This window comes from Chlorocebus sabaeus, chromosome 1 (assembly GCF_047675955.1).
Source record: "Chlorocebus sabaeus isolate Y175 chromosome 1, mChlSab1.0.hap1, whole genome shotgun sequence".
Classification (NCBI taxonomy): domain Eukaryota; kingdom Metazoa; phylum Chordata; class Mammalia; order Primates; family Cercopithecidae; genus Chlorocebus; species Chlorocebus sabaeus.
Window position 1 is genome coordinate 5,233,234 of NC_132904.1, and position 19,267 is coordinate 5,252,500.

General features: G+C 56.6%; 1 protein-coding gene across 1 annotated transcript; it reads right to left on the reverse strand.

Annotated features, from left to right (window-relative positions):
• Positions 1 to 14,939: 14,939 nt before the first annotated feature.
• On the reverse strand, positions 14,940 to 18,063 carry MYEOV (myeloma overexpressed). The gene is given in 6 exon segments (XM_073009643.1): positions 14,940 to 15,890; positions 15,893 to 15,968; positions 15,970 to 16,024; positions 16,026 to 16,364; positions 16,366 to 16,887; positions 17,610 to 18,063. Coding segments are annotated over 5 exon segments (744 nt in total). The 5' UTR covers positions 16,590 to 16,887; positions 17,610 to 18,063; the 3' UTR covers positions 14,940 to 15,840.
• Positions 18,064 to 19,267: the final 1,204 nt, after the last annotated feature.

Sequence of the window (19,267 nt, forward strand, 5' to 3'; positions counted from 1 at the left end):
CCCTGCCTTCTCTGCCTTCTCTGGCTAAGACTCCTTCTATAAGGCTCTAATTACATCCTGGGAGAAACAAGTAGAATGAAACGATGGGTTTTTTTTTTTTTTTCTCCCCCCTGCCCCACCCCAGGCTGGGCCTGTTTAATAACTTAATTAAATAAACAGAATTATAATTATAATGTTAATATTTCCTTTCTGTAATGCCGGCACATTCTGCTGGAAAAAGCTTCTCTTGGGAATGGGAGCATCCCACAGCCCCCAGCAACTCCCCAGTCCGAGGCTGGCTGCCCACCGGCCTCCCTGCTGGTGCCTCAGCCTGAAACCCACCCGGTTCTGGGACTCAGCAGAGTTGGCAGGAAACCAGCCGGGGGGGAAACAGCCGCGTTCTCTCCTTCCTGAGTGTTTACAGTCGAGCTCAAACCACACGATGAAAATTACTCTGAAGCTCCTAATTGCACATTTCCTTCCTCTAACCATTTTCTTTTGACAGTTGACTTTGAAAACGTTTACCACTTAATTCTCCCGAGGCGGGATGGAGGGAGAAGGAAGGAGGCTGCCCTGCTAGTGAGAGCTAGCCTCCCTGAAGGGAACAGCTTGGAGCAGGCATCCAGGCAGGGTCCCTGGGGTCCCAGGCTGGGGGGAATCTTGCCTCTCCTCACGACGTCACTAGCTAGGTGACCTGGAGCAAGTCAATACTGCTTCCTTGAGTCTCATTTCCTCGTCTGTAAACTAAGATGAAGAATATTCACTTTGCAAAGTAATGCTGTGAGATCAGCCAGCACTTTGTAGGTGCTCAACAAATGTTAGGTTCCTTCCTCCTGGCTTCTTGGAATAACATGTTCTGCCTGAAGGCAGAATTCTCCCAGCTCTTATTTCCTCTGCACAGTGTGGTGTGGAGAAGTTCAGAGCAGCGGCCTGGGTTCACACACCAGCTTGGCCTCCACCTAACAGAGCAGTGGGGTCTGGGAAAGCAGCTTGCTTTTTGTGACTCAGTTTCCAGGTCTGTAGGAAGGAACAGTGATAGTGCCTACATCACTGGGTCGCCTGGAGGGTTCTGTGACTTATGGGAAAGTGTGAACAGGAGGCAGAGGATAGCTCAGTGAGGGCTGGCAACTCTCCGTGTGGGTCACTCTGCAGGTGGCTGGACTGAGAGAGAGTTGGGTTCTAGTCCTGGACACTCTTGTGCTGGGAAAGTCCCTGGTTTCGGGGGATTTCTGTGTCCCTGCTGTGAAATGGGTACGCTGACTCACAGGCTTGCCACAAAGCATGGGGAGACAGTGGGCAGGAGGTCCCAGTGGGAGGCCTAGCCAACGGCAGGGAGCAGCCACAGTCCTGTCCCAAAGCTAGGAGCCCAAGGGGCCTTCGTCCCAGAGGCAATGAAAGGTGGGGGCTGTAGCATCAATAGAGACACCTGTCAGTACTAGAGCCACAGTCAGTGGAAGGGAGCACTCAGCATGGCCAAGAGCGAGCCTGGGACCTCCATGCCCACCCTGCTCAGCGGCAGCCAGGACCCCCCTGGCTCAGGACTCCCCTCCACCCCCATCCATGCCTGCGGTCTGGAGCAGGTGGCCTGGCTTTGCCCCCCTCACTGTGTAGCCTTGAGTAAGTGACTGAACCATTCTGAGCTTCCACCTCCACGTCTGCAGCCTGGGACTAATCTGGGTTACTGGGAGGATTGGTAAGTTAATACATAACCCAGGGTCTGGTACACAGTAGGCACTCACTGAATGTCAGCATAATGTCCAAAACTGCTATTCATTCCTTCCCAAGCTCTGTGCCAGCCCTGAATGGTCCTGGAGCTGACAGAGACAGAACAGCCCCTGGCACTTGCATCCAGGCCGAGTCAGGACCTGGTTTCTCCACTTGCATGTCCTCTCCCACGCCTACGGCCCGGACGCCCATGTCTTGAGACCCAGTTCTAATGTACCGTCCTCTTGGAGGCTTTCTCCAGGCTTCCTTTCAACATTATACTCGTGCCAGGGGCCCACGGGGCTCAGATCCCTGAAGTGCAGGGACAATGGTCTTATCTCTGTGGCCCCAATGCCATCATCCTAGTCTTTTCCCACATGCTGTGGGAGGACACAAGGAGATTGGGAGAGGCTGGGCTGAGAGCCAAAACGAGACTTAGAAGCCCTCACACCAGTGTGCAAAGGGCCCACATTGGCTGGACAGGGGCCACCTACTTGTACAGTGCAGAGCCAAAGGCAGACGGGAACATAGAGACGGCGGTGGAGATATGGAGAAGGAGACAGATTTGAGAGTCGTGGAAGGAGGTTACGATGATGGAATGAAGAAGAAGAATCTAAGAGCCTGATTCAAGAGATACAAGGTACAGGAATCCCCAGAAGGATGTGTGACACTCACGTGTGAGGCTTGGCCCCCTTCCATGAGATGGGGACGGCCCGTGGAGGACCAGGATAGGGGCAGGGAGGCCATCCTGCTTGGTTTGGGCCATGTTTGGCTGGGCGATTTGAGATGAGGGTCATCTCAAATGCTCCTCCTCTGTTCATGGGATCACACAGAGAGCCACAGGCAGAGCTGGGACAAGGACCTGGTCTCCCTCTGCCCCTCACACGAGTCTAAGACTCTTTCCAGCCCTCCCTGTGGTTTTCCAAGAGGACACCGAGTGGACAGAGTCCAAAGAGAAATGTTCCCTTGAAAACACACATCCTCTCAGCTGTTTTCCTCTAGAATCATCAGCAAGGGCCCAAAATCCATACATTGTTTTCTGGTGAAAAATAATAGCAATCCTGTCTTGATTGCCAAGTCTGTGAAACCACAAGCAGCAGACAGAGGACTCCTGGAGTGTTCCCAGTGAACGAGGTGCCAGCAGCCCCCTGTGGCCCTGAGGGCAGGTGCTGTGGGCAGGAGGGCCTGCTAGAGGCTGGCTGGGCCTGGAGTGGAGGCCATAGCCCTCTCTCCTCCAGACACCCGCTTCTGGAGGGGCCTTGCCCCCTCCATGCTGAAGTCACTACGTGAACACTAGGACCCCCAGATCTTTTTCTCTGGCCAAGATCTCCCCTGAATCCGGAGCTGCTATCCCAGCAGCCCAAGGCTTCTGCCTCACCCGTGGGAGTCTCATAAGCAGCTCAACCTCAGTGCACTGCAGAAGGAACCCACCTCTTGGCTTGGATGGCTTGGACAATTTGGGCAGCGTGTGATCCCCGTGAGAGGAACCCAGGTCCCTGTCCTGCTTCCAGCTGCCCCAGCTGCAAACCCGGGGACACACTGAGACCTGGGTCACTGAGCTACATAGAGTGTCCCTCCTCGAGCTCTCCTATCTGCCCCATGCCTCCCGCCCCACACTGGCTTCTGTCCAGGTAGCTGCCGCCACCCCTGGCTCACCCGGCAGTCTTCCCTCCTCCCATCAGAAAAGGGGTCTTTCAAACAGGACCCTGACAATGCCACCTCCGGCTCCAGTGCACTTCAGGCCACTCCCAGTGGCCCATCAGACCCCCCACACACCCCTCCGCCTCCTCCAGGCCTTGCCTGGGGGCCCCACAGCCACCCACCCCCACAGGACCTCCAATCAGGCCCAAGGCAGTCATTGCCAAATCTGCCCCGACCTGCATGTCAGCCATGTTTGCAAGTGTTGTTCCCCCTCTCAGAATGTTCTTCCCACTCCCAGACCCCAGGGGAAGCTGAGTTACCCCCTGCCCCATCATAGCCCAGGAACCTCTTCCCTGGGAGGCACCCCTATTCCCTCCTCCCAGGGCATCCCTGGAGCAGCTCATATCCCAGGTGCTGCCTGGCGGGCTCCACTTCCCGTGCTAGGCAGCACACTGTGCACGGAAGGCAGTGGGAGCCTTTGAAAAGCTGGATCTTACAGTCACATCCAGCTGGGTTCAGACCCATAGGAGCAAGAGCCCGGCAACCTCAAGCGGGCCTCATGGCTGCAGCTTCTGCACATATATAGTGTAGGAGATCATGACCCAGCCCACAGGGCTGCTCCTGCCTTCACACAACACAGCTTGTTGGCATTCCTATGATGTGCCAGGCATGGTTGTAGGAGTGAGGTGAGAGCAGGGAACGCACAGCCCAAATCCCTGCCACTCAGAAGCTGGCCTGCTCACGGACAGAGGTCCAGCGTGTCAGATGGTGCCAAGTGCTCCAAAATACTGGGGGAGGCAACTATAAATAGGGGGCCAGGGGAGGCTCACTGTGCAGGCCTTCATTTGAGCAAAAACTTGAAGAAGAGGAGGAAGCAAATTACATGGGTGTCTGGGAAAGAGCGTCACAGGCAGAGGGCCCAGCCAGGGCAAAGGCCTGGGGTATCAGCAGCCCGCAGAGTATGAGCAGCCGCAGGGAGGCCATAGTGGCTGGAGCAGAGGAACAAGGTCGGGAGGGGCGAGACGAGGTTGGAGGGGGCAGGCCTGCAGAGGGCTTTGCTGTCTCATCTGAGATGAAACCTTGGAGGGTGAGCAGAGGAAGGGCAGAGCTGAGGCTCGGATGTTAACAGATTGTGGGCCATGGAGATGCCTCTGCAATAAGCCAGGGCAGCTCGGACCAGAAAGGACTGGGGCGGTGGCAGGGAGTGGTCAGGTTCTGAATGCCACGTGGATGGGGTGGGGACAGCACACACTTTGCAGTGCTCCTGGCACGAGCTGCGCACTCAGGTGTGAGAGGAGTTTGGCCAGTTACTGACTGAAATAATGAATCCACAAGACATGGTAACGAGGACTACGGCCAAGGCACAGAAGGTGTGGGAGACCCTCTTCCTGGCCAGGACAATATGTGTGGACCTCCTGGAAGAGATAACCTCTGAGCTGGGAGAGGGAAGACGGCTTGGACAATTTGGGGAGCTTGTGATCCCCATGAGAGGAACCAGAGGAAGCTTCCTATCCTGCCTCCCGCTTTGGCCAGTCCCAACTCCTCCTGGGCCTGGTTGGGCAGGCCCCGGAGCCCCGCAAGGGACCAGGGTGAAAGGAACAGCGAAGGTGGGCTGGAAGTCTCTCGGTGGTTAGCACAAGACCTGCAGCAGCATCTCCCCAAACCCGAGAGCTGGCCCCAGCTCTGGCCCCAGTGCTCATCTGGCTGTTCTGCTGCCCGCATGGACTGCGGGGATAACTTCGGCCCCACAATCACAGGTACAGGTCTGCCCCAGCACACCCTGCGGTGTAGAGAAGACAAGCCAGCTCCCTGAGCCTCAGTTTCCCCATCTAGAAAACAAGGGTATTGTGTTACATCTAAGCACGGAGGACCCCTCCTGCTCAGCCTCGTTAGGGTTCTGTGGGAGCTGGCACTGTCTTCCAGCAAAGCCCCCATCCTCACCTGCTGTGGTGCCCAGAATTGCTACACAGCTACTCTGCTTGGCACGTGAAGACCCCTGCTGTCTCCATCAAATTGCAAATGTGTGACCTTCAACGAGCAGCCCGTTCATGTTCCAGTCCTTTTCCTGGCACTGGTCCTGCCTGGTCCTTTGGCACTGACCAAAAACAGTGGGAAGGGGAAACCAAGTCATAAGTTTTGAGGTTGGGGCCAAGGAAGGGTGATGTGAGGGAGCCCTGCGCTGCCCTAGATAAGACTCACCGTGAGCAGCAAGGGCAGTGTGTGGTATTGACGGACTGCTGCCCTCTGCCCACTGTGTTGTGCTGGGCACCATGGAGCACTTCAGCAAGTATCCCCTGCATGGCAACCACTGGTCACTGCACTTCACAAAGGATGGAATCAAGGCTCAGAGGGGCCGCTCCTGCACAGGAGGAGGGGAGGGGACACTGGACCCCAGTGGGAGGACATGAGGGCATTGGGGGTCCTGGAAGGACCTCAGTCTTCACTTCCCCATTGCTACCTGCTCTGTTTCAGTCTGATTCTTTCTTCTTCAGGGCAAACATAGGCTGTAATAGCTTGGGCATTCAGGTGACTTGGGAAATCCTGCCAGGGTTCCCAAGACAAGAGCTAGGTTCTTTTTACTGTTGGGGACCCTAGCCCCCATCATGAGGCAGGTGCACAGGGCCTCAGGAGTATTGGGGAAGGGAGGGAGTAGGGATGGCCCTTATCTCGGTCGGCCAATGGTCACTGGGGCTTAGGCTGCTGAACATAGTGGGGGGCAGGCACTTTGCAAATAGAAATGGATCTTTGGGGGCCAGACCCAAGGTTGGCTGGGAGACATGGCCTGTTGGCCTGGCCGAGGGAGCCCACTGTGAGGAGCTAGGGGCCCACTGGCTTCTGAACCAGTGCGTTCTCACTCAACTGGCTGCTTTTATGAGCCCTGGACTCTGCAGCCAATTTCCTGGCAGCAAAGCGAAGGGACATCGCCAAGTCACCTGCCAGCACCTGCGCCCACTGGTGTGGTGGGAAGGAAGGAGACCCAAGCTTCTGGCCATTTCCACAGCACCCAACTCTGTGCCTGTGGGTCAGGCCCCCTTACTACTCAGGGCCTCCATGTCCCCCATATCTGTTACTGGGGGCTTTCCCGAAAGCAGACAGCGTCCACATGGACTAACATCTATGAGAACTGAGAAGGCTCTGGGGGCGTGTTGCCATGAGTCCAGCTTTCTGCCACGTGTGTTCTTCTGGGCAAGGTCCACACTGGGAGGTCTCTGGGGGCAGTGCTGGGAACAAGAACATTCGAGATCGCTCCTGCCACCCCCGTCCCCCCGTGTGACTATGCACATGCCCCAGAGCCTCCCCACACCTCCACCTGCCCGTCTGTTAGATGTGGTCCTGCCTCTGTCTCTGCCCTGAGCGTCGCAGAGCTCAGTTTTATGTGGAATTGCAGAAGTCGTCTACAGCTTCTGCTTGAGGCCTGGCTGTCCCCGACTTTCAAGAGGGCCACTTCCTTATAAAATAGGCGGTATCGTCCAAGCTCTCCCACTACGCCCACTGCTCTGCGTCCATCCTGGATCTTAGCTTATTTATATTAGCTCACATGTGTTAGCTCATTTAATTCTTTTATTTTTTATTATTTATTTATTTATTTTGAGACAGAGTCTTGCTCTGTCACCCAGGCTGGAGTGCAGTGGTGTGATCTCGGCTCACTACAACCTCCTCCTCCCAGGTTCAAGCGATTCTCCTGCCTCAGCCTCCCGAGTAGCTGGGACTGCAGGCACTCACCACCACCCCCGGCTAATGTTCGTAATTTTAGTAGAGACGGGGTTTCACCATGTTGGCCAGGCTGGTCTCGAACTCCTGACCTCAAGTGATCTGCCACAACCATGTAGAGGGGATTATTATTATTCTCGTCATGTCCACGTTACAGAGGAAGAAACTGAAGATCAGCAAGGTGACCAAGGACATGTAGCTAGAAAGCCTGAGCTCAGAACCCGTGCTCTTAATGAAGGTACCACACTGCCTCCTCCCTTCTGATGAAGGCCCAGAGGGGCAAAGGAACCTTGGAAGGTCACACAGCAAACTACTGACTGTATACAAACCCAGGATTCCTGACTCCCAGGCCTCTGTTCTTGCACCCACGTACTCCAGGCCCTCCATTTATTCCGGGGATAAGATGAGCAGGTTCCTCATGGGAGAGAGGCGTGAAGGAAATTTCTCCTGCAATGAGGCACTTGTGAGATTCCTGCGAGAGATTCATAAAATCTTATCAAAGAGCACAGTGATTCCTGCCAGCCCACCCTGTCAATCAGGAATCAGTAGAACTATAATTTCTATCAAACTATAATTAGCGGAATTTCCTTTTGTAATCTTGGGAATCTGAACTGACTGCAGCCTATCATTGGAGCCGTGGGATAATGATCAGCTGCTTCTCATACAAAAAGGTTAGGAGTCAAAATGCCCTACGGGTCCCTTTGATGTTTAAAGAGGAATCATTAATGCAAAGACACGAAAAAATTAGTGGAATTTCAAATACAAAACAAATGTAGCCTTGTTGGGATCCAGAGTTTCATGGAGGGAGGGATGCTTGCCAGGTTGCTAAACCAGGATGGCTTCCTGGCCACAGCCAGCCCCTCCTTGGACAAGTGCCACAGAGCGGGTGAGGAGTGGGGTTAGTATTTCTCTAGGGCCAGCATGGTGCCAGGTAAACAGTGCATACAAGAAGGAAGTGGAGAATGAATGAGTAGATGAATGAATGAATGAAGTGGGAGGGCTTGGTGTTTTGTTCCTACGCCTGAGCCTTTGCCATCTGTCATTCTATCTGGAATACCTTCCCCTCTTTCTGACTCTCGACCTGGGGAATCTGCTGCTCAGCCCTCAAGATTCACCTCAAACACCCCTTCCTTCAGGAAGACTTCCTGGATTTCCTCCCCAACTTGGCTGCTCCCTCCTCAAGCTCCCGAGGCCTTAGTCTGCAGGTTCTTTATGGTGTTTATCAGCCTTTGTGTGTCCTTCCTCCATCAGGGAATCTCTAGGGAAGACCTTGTCTGCCCCATCTCTGTGTCCCCAGAGCTGAGGGGTATCAGAAAATGGATATTAAGATCACAGATCATAAATCCGCCCTTGACCCCGTCCCCCAGTCCCTCCTTAACCTGGCAGGCACAGCATCCTTTCAGCAGCCTGAGTAGGACCCATCCTTCCCCTGCTCCCCAATTCATTCAAGTGAAAGACAAAGGCCTTAAAAGTCATGCAAGGGTGGGACCAATTAACCTGTCCTTTGAGAGGAAAAGGGAGCCCTGTAAGAATCACACTAGAGCACATGGGGCCATCCCAGAAAACGGGTGCCATGTCAGCCTCCCTGGGCAGTTGTGCAGGATCCAACCGCTTCCCAGATTTGGTCCCCTCTACCGGCCTCCCTACTGCTCCACAGAGGGGTGCGCCATCCAGACACCCCCCATCCCCGCTCACCCTGCCCCTCCTGATCCCATCCAAAGCCCTTCTCAGAGAGCACCCTCTTCCCTCACTCTCCTTTCTCTTTCCCACGGTTCTGATTGCCTCCATAGCAGGCCAGGCCATGTGACTATGGTTACTGCCTGTCTTCCGTCTCCCCTCAGTAGAATGCAGACCCCCTTGGACAGGGACCCAAGTCAATTTCATTGACATAAATCCTCAGTGCAGAGTGGTGCCTGCCACAGAAGGCTTGACCAGGGTTAGTGGGAGAGGAAATGAATGAAAAGGACAGGGTGTTCAGTGGTGCCGGCTTCTTGTGTCCCAAGTTCCTGCCATGGCAAATTCAGAGGCTGACGTATGGGCCTCATGGACCCTGAGACCACCAGCCCCAGCCTGGCCCTGGGCCCCGTGCCGGGTTCCCAGCAGCTGCCCTACCTGGCACCTACTGCAGGTGGACCAGGCTACTACCCGGGCCTCTCTCTTCCCACCCCTGGGAGCCCAGCACTCAGGGGTCACCACCCTGGGTCCCTAAGCTCTTAGTGTAGCCCAGGCTTCCAGCTGGAGAGAGGCTCACCTCCCAGACCCAGAATTGTGTTCCTGGTGGTATCTGACGCCAGGACTCAGGATCTGCCAGAGGTGAGCCCTGCAGGTCAAAGGCCTGTAGGACACCCTTGGCCCCAGGAGGGACAGAGGAGCACCAGGTGCCCACACAAGTCACCAGAGGCATTGCCTGGTGGCACCCCGGCTACAGACGAGGACACGGAGGCCTGGAGCTGTGCATGGCCTGCCCCACACCACACATGGCCTGCCCCACACCACACAGCAAGGAAGCGCTGGGACAGACACAGAGCAGGGCTGCCCACTCCAGAGCTGGCCTGGTTCACTGCAGGAGAGCCTAGCCTGGGTGTGGCTGCTGAGCAGACAGGCAAGGGGGGCAGGTGAGTCACTCTTGTCTCCTCATCCCAGTGAATCTCAGTGAGCTGAGGGGCCCAGTGTTCCTCCGAATGACTGCTAAGGGCCCTCAAGGAGACAGGCACCTAGCCCTCCCATCTGTAGGGGACCCAGCCCAGTGAGGTCAGAGAGCTCCCGGTCTGGAAGGAACTCAGAGGGCGTCCACACCTTCCCGGAGGTCATCTTGCCCAGCCCTCTCTCCCTGCCAAGGGCCCATCAGGCAGGCCTGAGTGCCCTCCACACCCTTGGCAACTGCCCAGTGAGATTTCAGGGAGGTGGCCTCAGGGGTAGACACTGTATGAATGAAGGAATGTGTGGTAGGAGGTGACAGTGGTGACTCAGGATGACTCAGCTGGAGCCTGCCAAGGGCCTGCTGAGCAGCTGTCTGCAGCCACAGTGGCCCCCAGCCTGCCCACCCTGCAGCAGGGGCCAGCTCCCCTTTCCCCAGGGCCCATCTCTCCTGCTGGCTTCGTGCCCAGACATTTAGAAACTGGTGGGGAAGAGGGTGCATGGCAGGTGCCTGCGCTGAGCCTGGGAATGGAGTGAGGGAAGGCCTGTGAGCAGAAGAGAGAGGTAGGGGTGCTGCCCCTCCTCCTAGGAAAATCTGGAGACTCCACCATAGAGGCCCATCTCATCCAGTAAATCCTCATCATCCAGACGGGAAATCAAGACCAGGAGGGCAGAAGACTCGCCATAGTCATGGGGCTGACAAGGCTGAACCAAGAAAACGACCCGAGCCAAATCATTGGTCTTCTAGTTGGTGGAGGACGTGGACATCGTGCCATGCATGCCAAGGCTCCATCTGTAAAGCCAGGCGAGTCCCATCACGGTCTCTGCTAGAAGCGACTCACATTGCCCATATGCCTGAGATGACCCAGGTGCTTATTTCACTTTCTACCAATCCCCTGTACCATCTCTCCACTATCTATCTGTCCATGCATTCATCCATCTGTCCACATCCACACATTCATCCATCACTGATTAATCCGTCCTTCCATCTGTTCATCCCTCCATCCGCCCTTCCATCTGTTCATCCCTCCATCCGTCCTTCCATCTGTTCATCCCTCCATCCGTCCTTCCATCTGTTCATCCCTCCATCCGTCCTTCCATCTGTTCATCCCTCCATCCGTCCTTCCATCTGTTCATCCCTCCATCCGTTCTTCCATCTGTTCATCCCTCCATCCGTTCTTCCATCTGTTCATCCCTCCATCTGTCCTTCCATCCATTTATTTATCTTACACCTTTTGATCCATCCATCCTTCCACCCTTCCATCCATCCACCCATCCATCCATCTGTCCATCCATCCATCCATCATCCCTGCGTTCATTCATCACTTATCCATCCACCCATCTCTTCATCCATCCACCCACTCATCCATCTTCCTTTAGACCATCCACACATTCATTTATCCATTTATCCTTCCACATATCCGTCTGCAACTCATACCCTTCAGTTAGTGGATAATTCATCCATCAATTCCTTATTCATTAAACAAACCCTAGGAAGCCTTGACAGGGTAGCCAGTCCTGTGACTTCCCCCTGACCCCCAGCCTTCCACACCCTACTCCCTCCTCTCCAGCCATCAAGCCCTGCTCATCCCAGCAGGCCACAGTGACTCAGACATGCATGGTCCATGACTTTCAGAAGCTCATAGTCTCAAGGGACAGACAGGAGCTGAACCCAGAAAACGCTAAACCAGGCGGAACGGCCAATGCCTCCACCCCTCTCTGTCTCCAGGATGGTGGAGTCCTTAGTCCTGTTCCTGCTGCTGCTGGTCTTTGCTCCTCACCTGCTGGGGATGGGGAGGACCCGAGCTCCTCATTCTCGTACCAGCTGACTTGGGGAGAGGGGTCGATGCTGAGGGGAGGAGGACTGGGACGGCAGAGAATGAGCGGTGCCTGCCACTTCCTGCCTGGCCTGAGCTTGGTTCCCAGTACTTCTAGGAGTGGTCTGTGGACCTGCCCAGTGCTTTGAGATCCCCGGAAAAGAGGGAATTCCAGAGGAGCAGCTCAGTCTCATAAAACTGAAATGGGCTGCGTTCTTCCTGTTGTGTTTTTATCATAATCATGACACCGTAGAGCTTTTGCATTTCAAAGTGCCTTGCCCCTGTGACGGTTCCATCCCCATAGCAGCCATGGCCAGAGGGTCAGGGAGGGTGGACCCCTGGACCCCAAGAGACCCCTGGACCGCAGTTCGGATGACTCTGAGAGCACCTACTGAATGACCTTGGGCAGAACTTGCCTCTCAGGTCTCAGTTTCCTCAACTGCCGAAGAAGAGACAACGCCTCCTCACAGGGGCAGCACCAGGGTGAAATGAGACCCTGGATCAGAGGCCCCAAAGCAGTGCCATGTGGATTGTGCTGAACGAAGCTGTGGTCAGCTGGACGGGGCCAGCCGAGCACACAGGCCTGCAGGGCTTCCTCATCATCCTCCGTAAAATGTCCAAGCCGCGGGGCCGGGCGCGGTGGCTCAAGCCTGTAATCCCAGCACTTTGGGAGGCCGAGACGGGCGGATCACGAGCTCAGGAGATCGAGACCATCCTGGCTAACACGGTGAAACCCCGTCTCCACTAAAAAATACAAAAAATTAGCCGGGCGAAGTGGCGGGCGCCTGTAGTCCCAGCTACTCGGGAGGCTGAGGCAGGAGAATGGCGTGAACCCGGGAGGCGGAGCTTGCAGTGAGCTGAGATCCAGCCACTGCACTCCAGTCTGGGCGACAGAGCGAGACTCTGTCTCGGAAAAAAAAAAAAAAAAAAAAAAAAAAAAAAAAAAAAAAAAAAAAAAAAAAAAAATGTCCAAGCCGCTCAGCCTGGCTGACCCCCTGGCCTGGCCTCCGTCCCCGCTCCACACCACCCAGACCCCCCACACAGTCCTCTCCAGCTCCGACACACCAGGGGCTCTCCTGCACTCAAGCTTTGCACACACTGTCTCTCTGCCTGGAGACCCCTCCCTGCCTCTCCTCCCAGCCAGTCCCTTCCCCTGCCTGGTGTCTCATCCTTCAGGCTCCGCTCGGATGCCCCCCACCCCAGGGAGGCTTCTGTGATGCCCAGATTGTGTGTCCTCCCCTCCTCTGCATCTCCCCTGCTAAGGGGAAGTGGCACTGGGCATCCTTAACATGGCATGTGGCATTGGGCATCCTTACCGTCCAGGACTGCTGTTCTGTCTCCACCACCAGATTGGCAGCGTGGGAGGGGGGGAACCACATCAAAGTCACTGATGTGCCCAGAGGGTCAGGGGGGCCTGGCACTGAGGGACCACAGGATCATCTGACACGTGGAGAACGAATGATGCCTGCGTCACCCCGGGCTCCCTGTGGACACCTGGAAGCTACTCGTAGGAGATACAAGGTTGGATTTAGAAGCCTGTGCCCCGACAGGCGTAGTTTTCTTCCCAGCCCCTTCTCTTCCCTCCCCTTGGATCCACCCCAGACTGAGAGGTGGGAACCACAAAGGGAGCTGGACCAGTCAGCAGAGGCCATCCTCCCTGGGCCTCCCAGCTCTGTGCTGAAACAAGGATGGGTCAGTGAGGCCAAGGGAAGCACCAAGGTGCTCATGCCCAGCCCTCAGCTCCTATAGAATCCTGGGTTTGAGGCTCTGCACCAGGCCCCTGTGGGGGTGAGCTGGGAGGCACCGTGGGAGAAAGAAGCACAGGGGCGGGAAAGGGGGGTCCTGACAGAGGCCTTGGGGTGGACAAACTCAAGCCTCTCAAACCCCAGGAGCACCCTCACTGGCCCCTGCAAACTTGCAAACACCCTGTGAATTGGCTGCAGGGCTGGGAGCCGTGCAGCCCAGGCAGGACACAGGAAGCGGGTGGGTCGTGTTTTTGTGAATGAAACTGCAACCCAGCTTCCTCCGGGTCTCCACGCCCTGCCGGCCTCGCTTGACCACTCCGTAACCTCAGGCGAAGCGCTGGCAGAAAGGGGGAACTTCAAAACGAAAGTGTGAGTCAGACAGGAGAAGGAAATGGAGAGAGAAATTCTTGTTTCACAGAGGCCTCACATGAGACCTGACCTGGGCTGGAACTGCAGCCTGGCCCCCAGCAGCCCCACTCCCAGGGTGTCCACCTGCAGCCTTGGCCTGCTCGCCATGCCTGGCCCCCAGCCCCTCCAACACCATCTGGACAGGGAGGGGCCACCCACACCCCATCTGGGGCCCTCGACAAAGACGGCTGCAGAGAGTTCCCTGACAGTCATTTCCCATTGATCCCAGGAATGTTGAGTGAGCACCGACTGTGTGTCCAGCCTTGTGCTGTGAACAAGACAGGCAGGGCCCTGCCTTCATGGAGCAGACAGTTCACGCTGGGGGCCGTCAACATGGGGAGCAAGGTGAACAGAGTTTGGGTTGTTCCTTGTGCTACTATGGAGGTAAATAGGTTGCTGTGACGGACTGGCAGGATGTACCTGGGAGGAGGTGGCACGCAGCTGGGCTCAGAAGGAGGAGACGGGACCCCCACAAAGAGCGGAGTGACGTGCATGCCAGGTGGCAGGGAGGGCGGCCCGGGGAAGCAGCTCAGGATGTCCTAGGAACTCCAGAGGTCGTTGCGACGGAAGTACAAGGAATGAGGGAGCCAAAGATGAGAAGGAAGCGGGGCACGTGGGGCGTCGGGAGTGGCTCACAAAGCCCCCATTACCTTCTGAGCCCAGAGCTTGGGCAGGGCTTGTGACCAGACAGAAAGGAAGATTGCTGAACACTGGGGGTTCCTGCCTTGCAGACAGTCAGCTTTGGGGAAGTCACAGGTCCGTCTCCCTTGGAATAGACAGGAAAGCCCCTCCATTCTGGGTGTCTGGGGTAGGGGAGTGAGGCAGGGCTGCTCACCCAGCCGCCTGCCTGGGACCCCCAAGCTTCCTCTTAACCCCCAACTCCCCTCCCAGGCAGGTTCTTCACCTCTCCCTCCTTGCTTGGAGCGAATGGATTCTGCTGTCCCTTTAAAGGGACCTGAGTCAGAGAGTTAAGAATGAAACTGACTCATGGTGGAAGGGGTGGTCACCAGCTGGCCAGGCGCCAGGACTGCGGCGGGAGAGGAAGCCAGGCGACCGCAGCTGCCTGTGTGTGCTCTGCTGCAAAGGGCAGAAACCACAAAACCCCATTTGAAATTCCGCCGTGCAGCGCGTCTTGTGTAATGAGGTTACCCCTCATAATGGGGGCATTCAGGGACCACACGGGCCTGGGGGCTGGGGGTCTGCCCCCCAGGGCCAGCTGATGCTGATGTCATCTTCAGTCAGGAGTACCCCCTCCCTTGATTAAGAACTTAAAAAAAAATGCACCAGGAAACTAGAGTGAGAGCCAGAACGGAAGTCTTGGTTTTATTTATAGCTGATAACTTACATCCGGCCTGCTCCTCGGGAAGCACAGCAGGGAGGACAAAGAGCCCAAAGGAGCCGGTGACAAAAATGCCCAAACCCCTGAGCTAATGTAGTGGCTGAGAGCAAGCCTAACGCTCCCTTCCGAGCTACCCAGCAGCCAAAGCAAAGAGAGAAACAGGGTCCTGCAGCATGATGTCACAGAAAACCAGGGACCCTGGAGCCTGGGTTCCAACAGGAACCTTACATTCTGACACCTTAGATTCTGATTTCTCCCTGGAAAATGGAGAGAAAAATACTGAATTGGTTAGGAGGGCTATGCAGCACACCCAGCACAGTGTCTGGGTGCGTTTCAGAGGCCCCACCAGTCTAGGGTCTACGAGAAGACAGCACAGGTGCCTCACTCTCCATGCCTGTGTGCATGGCAAACATCACTCGTGGATTGCAACATGCTTTCCTGGAGCCAGATTCAGCCTCATAGCCCCATTGCACAAGTTCTCCAGGGGCTACCATCAATGCCCCGGTCGGCTGGAGCTGAACTTTCGTGTCCTCCCAGCCTCTAACCAGCTAAGGAAAGGACCAGAAGGAGCTGGATCATCGTGATCTTCCCAGCACCTGGCTCATGCCTGCACATGGGAGATGCTCGATAAAACATTGTCTAGTTAAGGAAGAGGCAGGGAAGAATGGGAGAGAGGAGAAGGAAGAGGAGAGGGTAGGAGAGTTGGGAGAGGAAACTTGGACCTTAGGCAACTTGCTGAGCTTCTTTGGGCCTCAGTTTCCTCATCTGTTAAGTGGGGGGTTTTAGTAGCTACCTCATGGAGTTATTCTGAGGATTAAATGAGGCTGGGCATATAAACCAGCGGGCACACAGGACGTCCTCAACAAGTGAGGATGATGAGGAGGAGGAGTATGAGGGGGTGGAGGAGGAGGGGGAAGTTCCTGACACTGGGGGTGGGCGCACGGTGTGCCCCACCTGGCCAGTCCTCTTAACTCCCATGCCCCACCCCACCCCTGGCCTCAACTGTCACAACAGTCAACCAGGACCCAGCCACCCCAGAGGCAGCCCCAGGTGGAGCAGTGAGGGGTGCGGTGCTGGTGGGGGGTCACGCATGCTCTTCTTCCCCTTCCACAGTCGGGAGAGCTTGATTCTGCCAGGGTCATGCAGAGTGCCCTGGCACCGGCCAGAAGTCCTCGCCCACGTGAACGCAGAGCCACACCCATGTGCGCCCACGTAATTTCCGTGGAGACCCCAGGCCACCCATGCACCTCCTCAGGGCACGAGCTAACGGCCTGCTCAACGCCCACTGGAAAGGCTTCTCCCAGGGGAGCAATGCCCGCCACCCTTACAGACTGACTCTCAGAATTCCTGTTCCCAGTGCCACACAGAGTGCCTGGTGGCGCTGGCCCGGGACACATCCACGTCTTCTGCCTCCTGGCTGAGCCCCGCACCTGTCTGGACACCCTTGTCTCCCTTATTTCTCTCCAGGTCATTAGCTCCAGCAGCAAACCACAGAGACACAAATGCTCCTCTCACCGCAACACACAGGGCCTGGGAGAGACAGAGGAGGCCCCGGGATGTGCCAGCTTTGGAGCCCTCCACAAAGTGTCCGGTCTGCCGGATGAACATGAGTATCCAGTCCCTGTCCCCGGTGGGGACAGACAACAGACAAGAAAACCAATGAATAAATCAGACATCAGCAGGTGGCATTCACCCACCGGCAAGAAGAGGATACCCGGGTCGGGGAAGTGTCGGCACCTGGTGGAGGTGGAAGGTCAGGAAGGACGCACCACGGAGACGATGACACCAGGAGGAAGACTGTTCCAGGCGGAGGCAACAGCGAGTGCAGAGAACCATCGGGAGAGCTGGGGTGTGTGGGATGCAGACCCTGAGGGCCACGAGCCGAGGGAAGGAGCCAGATGCTGTCCTAAGTGCCGGGGGAAGTTGTTAGAGGTGTTAAGCGTGGCATGACGTGGCTGGATTTAGGGTCTGAGATGAACTTTCCTCCTCCTGAATGGACTCTGAAGAGAAGGAGGATCCTACCTTCCATAACCCACCGCGGGAAGGCACCGACCTCCTTGACCATGGGGAGGATGAGAGGCCACCACTCTGTGCCTGGGTCCTCATGACCTCCAGGGTCCCTTCACGTCTTCACCTCACAATCCTGGAAGCTGGGACCTGCCAAAATCCATGAGGCAGCCCCAGCCTCCCCGTCTCTGGGGAAGGGATGGGTTGCCTTCTCCTCCTGGTTTATAGCCACAGAGGACTCCAGGCACTGTGGTCCTCAGCCGCCTCTAGGGACCGTGGGGACAGCTGCCCTCTGTGTGTGACAGTGGCTGGGCAGAAGCCAGCTGGGCTGTCTTGGGTGGGGCCTGGAGGCCTCTGGCTATATGGCACCACCTTGGGGGGCTCCAGGTGGGAGGGGCCCTGGGCAGCTCAGCAGAGGCTTGGTCAGTCCCGAGCCGTCTGTGTGTCCTACTGGTCTGTACCCGCAACCCCACCAGCCTGCACTGGTCATGCCCGGCTCTCACGGGATGATGGCCCCAGCCTTGTAATGAGTCACCTGCTGCCCTCCTGCCCCTCCAGCTGATCCCCCACCCAGCAGCCACAGAGCTCTCCTTAAAACATAAGAAAGACCCTGCTTCTTACCTGCTCAGATCTCACCAAGACCCGACCACCTCACTCCAGATAAACTCCAGACACTTCACTGAGCCCAAAGGCCATGAGCAGAAGTGCCCAGAAAGCACACAGAGCTCAGCAGGTGGTGAGGCACCTGGACCCGAGTCACTCAGCAGCTGAACAGGCCATCCCTGAGGCCATGCACGCCCCGGCCCTGCAGGTGTGACAGCCGAGGCTTCCACAACAGGGGGGTGGGTGGGAGCTAATATGGCTGGTGAAAGCACTGGGTTCAGTGGGGATGGCATCTCCCGCCCTCTGCCCAAGGTGGGGAAAAAGTCAGCTTCAGGTGAGGGAGACCCTGGAAGCCTGGCTTTGGGCTGGCTCCCCACTCACATGGCCTCTCCCAGGCACACTTTCCTGCTTTGTAGGGATGTGGGTTTGCAGGACAATAACAGGAGAATCAAGTCAAGAACTCGGAGGGGGATAGCCAAGGTAGGCGGAGCTGCCTGCTGGGTGGGACTAACCCAGGTGGGTGGGGCCGCTTGTGAGTGGGGCTAGCCCAGTTGGGTGGGGTTCCTTGGGGGTGGGGCTAGCCCAGTTGGGTGGGGCTTCTTGGGGGTGGGGCTAGCCCAGGTGGGTGGGGCTCCTTGGGGGTGGGGCTAGCCCAGGTGGGTGGGGCTCCTTGGGGGTGGGGCTAGCCCAGGTGGGTGGGGCTCCTTGGGGGTGGGGCTAGCCCAGGTGGGTGGGGCTCCTTGGGGGTGGGGCTAGCCCAGGTGGGTGGGGCTCCTTGGGGGTGGGGCTAGCCCAGGTAGATGGGGCTGTCTGGTGGGCAGGACTTTCTTCTCTGCCAGCATTTCCCTCTCTTGGTTAAGTAAGGCCAGGGCAGAGCCCACACATGGATGTCCCCAAACTTAAGGCCTGCCCTGGGTGAGTTAAGACTCCCCAGCTCACCTGGGTCCTACCTGAGGGGAACCTACACAGCCAACCTCCTCAAGGATCCTGAAGCCCCAGGAGACCGTGGGGCTAGGGTGCTATTCATTTGTTCATTCATTCACCTATTCATTTATTTACTCGCTTCTCCACCCTTTATGGGTAATATTAAGAATAATAGTGGGCCTAGGAGTACAGAACATTCTTAGGGGTTTCTTGCAAGCCAGAAACCCTAAGAACAAGTTATGTAACCCACGTGGTCTCGCTGTGAGGGGTACGACTGCTGTCCTCACTTAACAGATGAGGAGCTGAGCCACGGAGGCCTCACAGTGGGGCAGCTGGGAGTGGACCCCCACAGACTGGAGGGGGATGGGCAGGGGCAAGGGGTTCTGCTGGCCCCAGGCCTCTTGTACACATCTTGGGAGGTACTAAAAATGGGTGCTTGCTCAAGTCCCACTCTTCATTGAGCACAAGGAGCTCTCGGCACTTCCCTCCTCCTCCCTTTACCCTCACCTCCCAATTCCACATGGGTGTACTGAGCACTTGCTAAGGGTCAAGCCCGGCACTAGGTGGGGCACACAGTAGGAACCCAAGGCAGCCCTCCTGCCCAGCTCTCCAGGACACTGTTATCAATGCCAGCAGGAAGCAGAGAGAGGCCAGGGGAAGACGGGCAGTCAGGAGGAGCCCGCAGAGGGCAGAGAGGGACGGCAGCTCAGTGCCCCTGGACCCTGGTGGAAGCTGGACTGCGACCAGAGACA